Source organism: Onychomys torridus, chromosome 8 (assembly GCF_903995425.1).
Source record: "Onychomys torridus chromosome 8, mOncTor1.1, whole genome shotgun sequence".
Taxonomy (NCBI): Eukaryota; Metazoa; Chordata; class Mammalia; order Rodentia; family Cricetidae; genus Onychomys; species Onychomys torridus.
The window spans coordinates 57739806-57752305 of NC_050450.1; the positions used below are offsets into that span (position 1 = coordinate 57739806).

Below are 12500 nucleotides of genomic sequence, written 5' to 3' on the forward strand. Positions count from 1 at the left end.
GTGTGTGTGTGTGTGTGTGTGTGTGTGTGTATAAAGCTTTGAGACAGCACCCCCTATGCCCAGGATGGCCTTGAATTTGCTCTGAGGATGACCTTGATGTCTTGATTTTCCTGCCTCTAGCACACAAGTGCTGGGATGAGAAGCGCCTACCACCAGGTTGCTCGATTTTGCCCTTTACATTTAGGCCTTGAATTCATTTGAAATTTGAAATTTACTGTGGTGTAGGAAAAATGTTACAGATTCAACTTGTGTTTATATATATATATTTCGAGACAGGGTTTCTCTGTGTAGCTTTGCACCTTCCTGGATCACGCTCTGTAGACCAGGTTGGCCTCAAACTCACAAAGATCCATCTGCCTCTGCCTCCCAAGTGCTGGGATTAAAGGTGTGCGCCACCACCACCGCCCAGCATATATTTATAAATAGATTGCAAGCAAGTTGACCTAATCTTGTTAATTTATTTATTTTTCTACACTGCTGGAGATCAAACCCAGAGCTGTGTACATGCTAGGCAAGCATGCTGCTCTAGCTAAACCCCAGACATTTATTGAGTTGCTACCTTTATTGTTGTTTTTTTGTTTTTTTGTTTTAATTATTGTGTATACAGTGAGTGTTCGGCCTGCAGGCCAGAAGAGGGAGCCAGATGTCATTACAGATGGTTGTGAGCCACCATGTGGTTGCTGGGAATTGAACTCAGGTCCTCTGGAAGATCAGTCAGTGCTCTTAACCTCTGAGCCATCTCTCCAGCCCGAGTTGCTACCTTTATAATAAGAAAAAAAAATCTCCCAGCAAATCTGTTTTGGACTCACTCTTCTGACTTATCATGTGTAAGAACCAAATTGTCTTAATTATTGTCCTCTTCTTAAATTATAATTATTACTCTCTTTTAAAATTCCCAGCTATTTTTGATGTGTATTTCTCATAAGAATTTTGTTAACTTTTTTTTTTAGTTCTTAAAATAGTCACATTACTATTTTTATTAGAATTGGGTTAAACTTATAAGTTAGCTTTAGAAGAATGAAATCTTTATGATTTTGAGTATTTCTGTCCAAAAATATCACCCTCTCTTCAAATTACATCTTGCTTTTTGCTCACAAGTCACTTTCAGTATACTATTTATATATATAAATAATCTCTGCTATCTTGTTCTACTTTAATTATCACTGCTCTCTTCCTTCATGACAATGTCTATCTGATTACAGTTTTTACACTAGAAAACTTTGGTTTTTTTCCCCCCAAAATGTAAATGAATGACAGATTACCTCATAGCTAGCATCATCTAAAAATACATCTTCAACTATTACAGTCTTTATTAATTTCAGTATATAAGAGCCAGACATCCCAGAGGAAAATGTATACTAATTATTTTATTTCTATTAAAAAAAACCCTGGTTTTCAGCTAGGGGTGGTAGGGCACACCAGCAATCCTAGCTATTAGGAGGATCAGGAGTTCAAGGTCATCTTTGGCTATATAGTGAGTTCAAGGCTAGCTGGGGCTTCATGAAACTCTGCTTAAAAACCTGGTGCCCCCTCTTGATATGTAGGCATATATGCAGGCAGAAAACTGCATACATAAATAAATAAATCTTTAAAAAAGAAAGAAAAAGGAGAGTACCCTTTGAGATAACCTCTCTGGATGCCATTCAGGAGCAAGTTGTCAAATGGCGTGCACGCACAGTGTGTGTGTGTGTGTGTGTGTGTGTGTGTGTGTGTGTGTAGTTTATCCAGATGCACACACACACACACACACACACACACACACACACACACACACACGAATCTGAGCCGGAGGGCAACCCAGTCCAGCCCAGTCCCAGAAATAATTCATCAGCTTTATATAGCTCACTGCAGTTCTGGCCATTTGAGTTGTCTGACCCTGCGTCTATTTTTATAAATATCTTACTGTTTAAAATAGTTTTCTTTTTCTTTTCTAAAAAATGTATTAGAACATTATTTTTTTGTTTTGTTTTTTGTTTGTTTGTTTTGTTTTGTTTTTTTGAGGCAGGGCTTCTCTGTTGTAGTTTTGGTGCCTGTCCTGCATCTTGCTCTGTAGCCCAGGCTGGCCTCGAACTCACAGAGTTCTGCCTGGATCTGCCTCTCAATTGCTGGGATTAGATCTCAACTGTGCACCACCACCACCTACCCGAACATTAATTTTTTTAAATTATTATTTTATGTGTATAAGTGTTCCTGAGGTCAGAAGAAAGTATTGGATCCCCTGAAACTGGAGCTGCAGAGGGTTGCTACCTGCCCTGTGGGTGCTGGGAATTGAGCCTGAGTCCTCTGGAAGAGCATCCAGCGCTCTTAACCACTGAGCTATCTCTCCTGCCCTAAGAACAGTTTTTATTATAAAATACATTACACATACACAGACATACTTAAAAATTGTGTATTCAGTTTAACAAATAGCTTTATAAAGCACACACCCCTTGCTGCTACTATTCCAGTAGAGGAGAGGCCATTGCTAGTAGTGTAGAAGTTATCTCCTTAGCTTATCCAATAGGAGTTGGTGATGATGTAAACAATGTAGGTGTTTGTAAAAGAATTGACTTTCTGAGTTGGGTATGGTGGCGCAATGCCTTTTTTTTTTTTTTTTTTTTTTTTTTGTGGTTTTTTTTTGAGCTGAGGATCGAACCCAGGGCCTTGTTCTTGCTAGGCAAGTGCTCTACCACTGAGCTAAATCCCCAACCTAGGTGCAATGCCTTTTATCCCAGCACTGGTGAGGCAGAGGCAAGCTGATGTCTGTGAGTTCAAGGCCAGCCTGGTCTACAGAGTGAGATCCAGGACAGTTAGAGCTGCTACATAATAAGACCCTGTCTTTAAAAAAAAAAAAATAAAGAAAAAGAAGGAATTGACTCTGCCGGCCTGTCTTAAAGTTGGAAAATATAGCCATATGAGGTCCATATTCCTATATGGTAACAACTGTAGTTCTAGCCCTTTAGATGGAGCATGTCTTCTAGTTTTAGATAGAAATAATACCACTTATCATGGCATTGGAGTTACACATTCCTGGAGAGAACTGAATTTCTGAGTTTTGCCTTATAAAAAACAGAGTTAGTAATGGGTAGGACGCTGGAAAGTGAGACTGTGGGAAGGCATGCACGCAGTCCTCGGTCCGTGTGGAGGTGTGGTAGTGCTCTTCCTCAGTCTTCCCCCTGTGTGCTGTCCTCCCATGTGCTGTCCTCCCGTGTGCTGTTCTTCCTGGGGTGTCATCTTCCTGGGGTGTCGTCTTCCGGGGGTGTCGTCTTCCTGGGGTGATCCTCTTCCTGAGGTGTCCTCCTCTTCCTGGGGTGTCGTCTTCCTGGGGTGATCCTCTTCCTGAGGTGTCTCCTCTTCCTGGGGTGTCGTCTTCCTGGGGTGATCCTCTTCCTGAGGTGTCCTCCTCTTCCTGGGGTGTCGTCTTCCTGGGGTGATCCTCTTCCTGGGTGTCGTCTTCCTGGGGTGTCCTCTTCCTTGGATGCTCTATCCTCAGACAGGAGCTCCAAGTCTTGTGATGACTCCTCTGCCTGTGGACAAGCCGGGGGGCGATGTCTATAGGCAGCTGGACACATAGAGCTCGGCTGGGTAGATTTGGGAATTGATCAGCTTTCAGAGAACACTGAAGCCATGAGAGTGTTAGTTCAACCTGAGGAACTGAAGAACCTGGAGATGAACCTCCCGGGGTCTCTGTTGAAGGGTCTAGAAAGGTAGCAGATTCCTTGCTGTGCTCCCGTGAAGTGAGCCTCAAGACGGTAGAGAGGACAGATTGTAAGAGAAGAGACCACAGGGGAGAACTGTGCGGAAGAGCGGGTCTGAGGAAAGGGGGGTACTCAGAAAGTGGGGGGTTTGCCATTGTGTTAAAACCAGCAGAGAGGGGCTGGGGAAAGGGATGAGTGGTAAAGAGCACTGGCTGCTTTTCAGAGAAACCTGGGTTCACTTCCCAGCACCCACATGGAGTCCCACAACTATCTGTAACGATAGTTCTTGGGGGTCCAATGCTCTCTCCTGTCTTTCCAGAGGTGGTGCGTAGGTATACATGTAGGCAAAACAGCCGTATACACAAAATAAGATAAAAATACAGTTTTAAAAGTCTACACAAGGGTTGGGGACAATAAGACCAAGAAGCTACAAAGTCTCCTTTGGTGTAGCTGTGGGAATTCTTGGTGAGTTCTCTAAGAGGTGTGGGTGGAGTGGAGAGGAAGGGCTGGGAGTGGGGTGCCTACCTTTGGGATAAGAATGATGGAGAAAGCCGGGCAGTGGTGGCGCACGCCTTTAATCCCAGCACTCGGGAAGCAGAACCAGGCGGATCTCTGTGAGTTTGAGACCAGCCTGGTCTACAGAAGGAGATCCAAAGCTACACAGAGAAGCCCTGTCTCAGGGGGAAATAAAAAGTGGGCAGAGGATGGTACCTGGAGGACAGTAGGAATCAAGGGAGGGTTGTTTTTAGTGTATCTGTTTTGAGAGGATAGAGTTTGGCCATATTCCAGTGGTGGGAAGGAAGTAGTATGTTGAGGGAGCTGTAGGCTTAGCAGAGTGTAGCTCCTGAGGGAGAACAGAGCCCCAGGGAGCTTCAGGGCGAAAGGGAAGGAGTTTTAGTCATTAAGTGCAGAGAGCCTCGTCTCGGGACAGGCCGTTCACACACACTCCTGAGGAAGCAGATGGAGTTCTCACCTGCTGGCTTTCCCCTGGGAGAGACCAGCTGGGGAAGAATGGGGTTTCAGATAGCACCTTGAAGACAGATCATTGTTAAAGATTTCTCCCCAATCTGTAGGCTGCAGCTTTGCTCAAATGATGGTGTCTTCTTTTGTATGGAAACTGTATCTTCATGAGGTCCCAGTTTTTTTTTCCCCCTTTTTGGAGCTGAGGATCGAACCCAGGACCTTGCGCTTGCTAGGCAAGTGCTTTACCACTGAGCTAAATCCCCCAACCCCAGGTCCCAGTTATTAATTGTTGATCTCGATGCCTTTGCTGTTAGCATCCTGTTCAGAAAGGCCTTTCTTGACCTCAAGCCTATTCCCCTATTCTGTCAGATTCAGGGCATCTGATCTTTATGGTGAGGTCTGTGATCCATTTAGAGTTGAGTTTTGTGCAGGATGGTAGACATGGATCTTTTTGCCTTCTTCTACATGCCGCCGTCCAGCTTAACCAGCACCATTTGTTGAAGATACTTTCTTTTCCCCTGTGGTTTTTTTTTTTTTTTTTTTAAATCAGCTATCCGCCAGGCATGGTGGCAACATTCCTTTAGTCTCAGCACCCAGGAGGCAGAGGCTGGTGGATCTATGAGTTCAAGGCCAGCCTGATCTACATAATGAGTTCCAGGACAATGAGGACTGCACAGAAACCCTGTCTCAACAAACAAACAAACAAACGAATGAACAAATAAGCCATCTGTAGGTGTCTGGAGTGATGTCCAGGTCTTCAGTTTTATTCCATTGATCGAAATGTCCGTTTCCATGCCCATACCACAGTGGGGTTTGTGTTACTATCCTTTGTAATACAACTTGAAATCTGGATGAAGAGAGTGAGAGAGCATACTGGGAAAGACACAGGATGTAGCCTGGAGGCCCTGGCAGGCCTCAGGGGAGAATTCAGAGTGAGGCTGGACTGATCTGTGGTTTTCATCAGAGTTGCTCAGCTGTGTTCACATGATTAGCCTGGAGGATAATAGGTTTCACACCCCCACCCCCCACCCCTGCCTGGAACTTGAAATTGTTCTTTTTTTTCCCTCTTTGTCCTTGATATAATGTGCCCGCCGTTGCCATGCAATTTCGCCCCATTCTGCCCATGCCTGAGCAGCTTTGTCAGCTCACTCTTTTGGTTCTAGCACACGGTGGGCGACTTCTTGGTGTCCTGCTGTGAGAGACCAGTTTATTTTGCCTCTTGAAGTTAAAGCGAAAGGATTAGGTATTTTATATTTTATTCACTTTTTTTTTGTAGCCTGAGAGACCTGTGTGAGGAGGGTGAGTGGTTAAGGCTAATTTAAGGCGATGGCAAATCTTTGTTAAAACACAAAACCTCTTAGGAGATTTTGGGAATGCTTCAAGGATCCCTCCATCCGAGTGTGGGCAAGACGGGCCCCTGTTTTCCCTTTCCATCCGTCACCCATTTAATGTTCACGTCTGCTTTTAAAGTTCACTAGATTTGATTGTGCCTTTTTTTCTGGATTTTGTAGATCATTCGTGGCTTTGTTTTCCTGTGTGTAGGTTTTGCTTTTTGCTCCTTTTATCAGATATTAGGTGATGGAATTGGGGTGGTGGTGGTGAAGAAGAGTTTATCTTGGCTAACAGAGTGAGGGGACACAGTTAGTCACAGTAGGGACACAGGTGTTGAGGGAGCACGGGACAGTCACATGATGTCCAAAGTTAAGACGCAAAGAGGAATGAATCTCTTTTTCCCTTCTGCGCTTCGGATAGAACGTAGGGCCTCGCACAGGCTAAAAAGACTAAGCTATATCTCCAGCCCCGTGGATAGTCGCTTTTTTTGTTTGTTTGGTTGGTTGGTTGGTTTTGGTTTTTCGAGACAAGTTTCTCTGTGTAGCTATGGCTGTCCTGGAACTCAGAGATCCTGCTGCCTCTGCCTCCCAAGTGCTGGGATTAAAGACGTGCGCCACCATTGCCCAGCCCATATTTTTTCTTTTGAAAACAAACCCTTTTTCATCATGTTGTGGGTCTGAACATCATCGATCCGTAGATAAAAGCTTCTTTTGTCTTGGTTCAATATGAAATGCTAATATCACCTTTCCACTTTCATATACATAATCCTACAAGAGCGAAAACAATGGACTTTCCTAACATTTTATTTTTAGATGTTTCAAATATACAGAAGGAAATAAAAGAATCAGAGCCAGTGAGATGGCTCAGTAGTTAAAGGTGCTGGCCATCAAGCCTAGAGACCCGTGTTCTATTCTGAAAACCCATGTGATGCACGGAGAGAAATGACCCCTACAAGCTGCATGAGTTGTCCTCTGACCTCCACAAATATGCCAAGACATGCACGTTTGTGCACAACACACACACACACACACACACACACATAGTAAACAAATAAAAAAATAAGTGGATAAATAAATAAAGGGAAGTTTTTAATTAAAAGAATTGTACAGGAGTGACAGCCGCCACCTAGATCCCACCATTGATGTCTTGCCACACTGCCTCCATTTCCCATTTCCCACCCAGGTCTACCCCGCCTCTGCTCATCATCGTTTTCTACACGTCTGCTTTCCGGTACTGTGTCCCACACACGGTGGGGTTCAATGGGCCGTGGGCACAGAGAAAACATGACTCGGGATTATAAGGACACACAGCACCTTCAGCTCCAGGAGGATCACGTGGAAAGTGAGGTACCCACCTGCACGGGCATGCCCAGCTCCAGTTTCAATCCAAAGATGGGGTCAACGAAGATGGTGAGGGTGGATTCCATGGGATCCTGGACAAAGCGTTCCAGAATGGTATCATGCTCCTCTGTCCACACTGCATCTGCCAGTCCGGTCAGTGTAGCTCGTGAGAGGAAATAGGGCTTCTACAGAGAGCAGAGAGACACATACCATCAGAACTGTGAGGATGAGCCATTCTCCCATCGAGATGAGAGGAGATGCCAGGAAGCTGAGGATGACTGAATGATAGGTTTCAAGCTATTGAAGGAAAGAGACAATAGACTCTCCTGCCTCCGAGAATGAAAACAGAATGTGTCACGGAGGAAAACGGTGGGCTATTATCTTCCCCAAATATTTCACTTCTGCCTGTGGCTCTGAAGACCTCCTTGGGTACCAGGCACGTAAACGGTGCACAGACATACAGACAGGCAAAACACATACACTCATAAAATAAAAATGAGAAATTAAATTAAAAAGGATGCTGAGTAAAGAACACTGCTCATATTTCTAAAACATAAGACAAAGTTTTCCCAACCAGATTGTAATATGCCCCTACATTAGCAATAAAGCTATTTCCAGACTAAGTCTTAGTCAGATCCCATCAAACATCTGGAGTTACAGATGTTGTGAGCCACCATGTGAGTACTGGGAATCAAACCCAGGTCCTCTGGAAGAGCAGCCTGTGCTCTAACCACTGAGCATCTCTCCAGCCTCACTTTTAGTATTCATTTGTTTTTATGATTTATTTTATTAAGTATGCAGTGTTCTGCTTGTACGTACACCTGCATGCCAGAAGAGGGCGCCAGATCTCTTTACAGATGGTTGTGAGCCACCATGTGGGTGCTGACATTTGAACTCAGGACCTCTGGAAGAACAATCAGTGTTCTTAACCCCTGAGCCATCTCTCCAGCCCCCTTAGTGTTTGTTTTTGTTTGTTTGTTTGTTTTTCGAGACAGGGTTTCTCTGTGTGGTTTTGGCACTTTTCCTGGAACTCACTCTGTAGCCCAGGCTGGCCTCGAACTCACAGAGATCCATCTGCCTGTGCTGGGATTAAAGGCGTGTGCCACCACCACCTGGCACTCTCAGTGTTCTTACTTATTGTCATTAATGTCTGGTAACTTCATAGACAAAGCTCTACTCAGCTTGAACTACTCAGTAGTTCAAGAGGGAGTTTGATGGTATTTATCAGTGTTAGTATGAGAACAAATATTGCAAACAACAAAATGACCAAGAGTGATAGCTTAACTAAGGTGCATGTGTCTAATAGAACACCATATAGCTACTAAAAATGGCATTTGGGAGACTGAGGCCAGAGGGCTGAAAATTAAAGGCCGACTGAGCTATGTGGTGGGACCGTCTCAGAAAGACATGAACTACAGGCCTTGGGTGTGGGGCATGCTTGGCAGCCTAGCATTTGGGAATCAGGCAAGAAGACAGCAACTGTGAGACCCGTGGAACTCTACAGTGAGTCTGAGGCTAGCCTGGGCTACGGGTTGTTCAAACAAACAACCCAAAACTCTCAAGGTGAGGTACAGTGCTGGTGTAGAGCCTGGGTCTGCGTCCCAGCACTGGTGGGGAAGGAGATGTTATCATTGGCTGGGTTTGTGCATTTATACGGTTTTACTTTCTCTCCATCTGCTTGTTTTTCTTGTGTTTTTTGGTTGTTTGAAACAGAATCTTGATGCATAGCCCAGGCTGGTTATCCAGGCAATCCTCCTGCTTCAGCTTCCCGAGGGCAGGGATTACAAATGTGTGCCATGGCATCAGTCTTTTTAGTGGGTAGTTATTTGTCCCCCCCCCCCCCCCGCTTAAAAGAACGCAAGGTCGCCACACTGTTCATCTCACCTACGTAACTACAGGCAAGACTACGCTATGCTTGGAAGAAAGGTCACCATTTAATGCCCATTTCTCAGGGTGACTGGGGCAGACTCTAGACTCCTCAGCCAAAAGAGAGCTGCACAAGAGAAGGGAAGAGAATGCCTTGGACATTACTAGCCACACAAGACCATCTCTACCCGTTTGTTCAAGTTCTTCAGATGTCTACCCATAAGACTGATGGGGTTGACCCAAGGTATGGGAACAAGAGTGGTCAGCTAAGACACCAGTCCCTCCCCCAAGGCCTTGTTCTCAGGAGGGGACTCAGATCATCTAGTGGGAGGAAGGGACTAACTAGAAAGAATTCCTCATACCAGTCCTACCCCTGAGTCCTCTCTTATCTCCTGGGGGAGATGCACACCTACCACATCCATCGAAGTATCCAAGTCTTTGTGTAGGTCAGGTTCCTCTAGTACGAGCTCTGGGGAGAATGAAGATACGAGAGTGAAATCAAACACAGGAACCATTTTACCCAGAAGTCCCAGTTTAGCTAGTCCCCAAAAGGCTTCAGAGCAGAACCTAGGTAACAGGTTAATGTCTACAGCAGTATTATTCACAATGGGGGAGAGGTTAGAAATGGGCAAAGGATATGGCTCAGTAGTCCTTTAGTTGTCTAGCTTCAGGAGGGCCTGGGTTCCATCCCTAGGACCAAGGAAGAGGGTGGGGGAGGGACCAGCCCAAGTGTCCATTAAAGCTACAGCCAGATAAGCAAAATATGGTATATATCTACAGCAGAATATTATTCACTATAAAAACATGAAGGTGGGTTGGGGATTTAGCTCAGTGGTAGTGCGCTTGCCTAGCAAGTGCAAGGCCCTGGATTTGATCCTCAGCTCCAAAAAAATAAAAAAAATTAAAAAATTTAAAAAACCATGAAGGTAAGATTCATGCTACAACATAGTTGAACCTTGAAAACTTTATGCTAGGTCATCAAAGCACATCATTGTGTGATTCCATTTATATGAAATGTCCAGCAAAAAAAAAAATCTATAAAGAGAATATAGATTAATGATATTCAGGATCAGAGAGAAAGCTGCTAAAATCAAGGTTCTGAGTGCAGGGTCAAGTTCTTTCCAAGGCTCTGGGTTTCATCCCCCGCAACCACAAAAGAATGAACCCATTAATTAGTCATTTAAGCCAGATGTGGTGGCTCATGCTGGTAATCCAAGCACTCAGGAAATTTAGACAGGGTGACTGCCCTGAGTTCCAAGCAAATCTGGTCTATGAAGTAAATCCCTGTCTCAAAATAAACAAACTAATGGCAGGGCACAGTGAGTCATGCTTGTAATCTGACACCCAGAAGACAGAGTCTGGAGAATGACATAAACTTAAGCACTGGGTGAGACCTTGTCTCAAAAAATAATTAATTAGGGGCCAGAGAAATGGCTTAGTGGTTAAGAGCACTGGCTGCTCTTGCAGAGGACCCAGGTTCAAGTCCCAGCACATACATGGAGACTCACAACTGTCTGTAATTTCAATTCAGTTCCTGGGATCTGACACCTTCATACATACATACACGCCAGCAAAACACCAGTTCACAGAAAATTAAAAAACAAAACGAACCCCCCCCCCCCCCCCGTGGTGGCGCACGCCTTTGATCCCAGCACTGAGTGGGTAGGGGTTGGGGCAGAGTCAGGAGGATCCCTGTGAGTTTGAGGCCAGCCTGGGCTATAGAGTGAGATCCAGGACACCAAACCTACACAGAGAAACCCTATCTCAAAAAAACAAACAAATAAAAAAGTAAAACCAAGACACATACATAAATGCATATATACATATATACATACACATGCATATGCACAAATACACACATACGCTCATAGAAAAAAAAGTAGAAACTCAGGAGTCATCTGGCACCAATTTGTCCAAGTGCTTAACGTGGCTTGCTTTGGGGAGGAGAAATGTTCTAAAATTGGATAGTATTGATGGTTGGTTGTATGCTTTAGGGTCCAGCTTCCTGACCTAGGGTTGCAACCCCATGGGGTTGCCTATCAGAACACGGAGCAACAATAAGAGGTTTCTGGTCAAAATCAATTTAAAGGGCCAACAAGAGGGCTCAGTGGGAACAGGCACATGTTACCAGCCTGGTGCTCTGAGTGTGATCCCTGGGCTCCACATGGTGGAAGGCGAGAACTGACTCCAACAAGTTGTCCTCTGACCTCACTTAAGCACATGCACACCACATGCACATAAAGAGAATAAATAAATAAAAATAAAATATAGTAAATTCTTTTTTAAAAATTTTTAAAAAAATCAAACACATAATGAACCCAAGGTGTGTCTGGCAATGGTCATCTACTGCATCCTTCAAGTTCACTGCAGCCTTGATCCTGCACACAACATACACACACACACACACACACACACACACACACACACACATCCCACACACTGCACGTACCACCAACACATTGCCAACAAACACTGCATGAAACACCTCAGCTCAGATTGGAGACTATTGAATGTTATGAATTGCAGGGTTTTTACTATACACACGAAGTTTTCTGTTCTTGTAATAACATAATGGTTTAATTAAGAAAAACAAAGACTTTAATATTTTCCTGGCATCGATCCTCAGCATGTAAGTACCAAATTAGTGTATCTTCGGGTTGTGCCATATGAATACATTTGATTTTTAAAATTGCCGTTTGAAATCCAGGAATAGTGGCACAAATATTTACACATTCCCAGTAGAGAGAGAGCAGAGGTAGGAGAATCAGTTCAAGGCCAGCTTGAGCTACATAAGATCATCTTAATCATAGCACTTGGGATGCAGGGGCAGGTGAGTCTCTGGGGGTTCAAGGCCAGATTGGTTTACATAGTGAGTTCCAAACCAGCCAGGACCACATAGTGAGACCCTGCCTCAATATATATATGTGTAAAAGAACACACACTACTCTTGGAGAGTTTGACGTCCAGTACCCATGTCAGACAGCTCACAGCTGCCTGTAACCCCAGCTTCAGGGTCTCTCTATGCCTCTGGTCTCCTCCAGCATATGCACGCACATGAACAATACCCATACAGAGACGCACACACATATACATATTCATATGCATATACATATATGCCACTGAAAATAAAATAAATCAAGCTGGGCAGTGGGGGCGCCTTTAATCCCAGCACTTGGGAGGCAGAGGCAGGCGGATCTCTGTGAGTTCAAGGCCAGCCTGGTCTACAAAGGGAGTTCCAGGAAAGGCACAAAGCTACACAGAGAAACCCTGTATCAAAAAAAAAACCAAAAAAATAAAATAAAATAAACCAAAAAAAATAAAA

At 44.4% G+C, this 12500-nt stretch overlaps 1 protein-coding gene across 1 annotated transcript in view; it reads right to left on the reverse strand.

Moving 5' to 3' along the window:
• The window catches only part of Dnah2 (dynein axonemal heavy chain 2), a 100312-nt gene that overhangs the window by 81399 nt on the left and 6413 nt on the right, over positions 1 to 12500 (reverse strand). The window contains exons 3-4 of the mRNA XM_036195242.1: positions 9592 to 9647; positions 7327 to 7497 (exon numbers count right to left, since the gene is read on the reverse strand). Of these exons, the coding sequence (XP_036051135.1) occupies positions 7327 to 7497; positions 9592 to 9647 (227 nt within the window). The remainder of the gene's footprint in view (positions 1 to 7326; positions 7498 to 9591; positions 9648 to 12500) is intronic.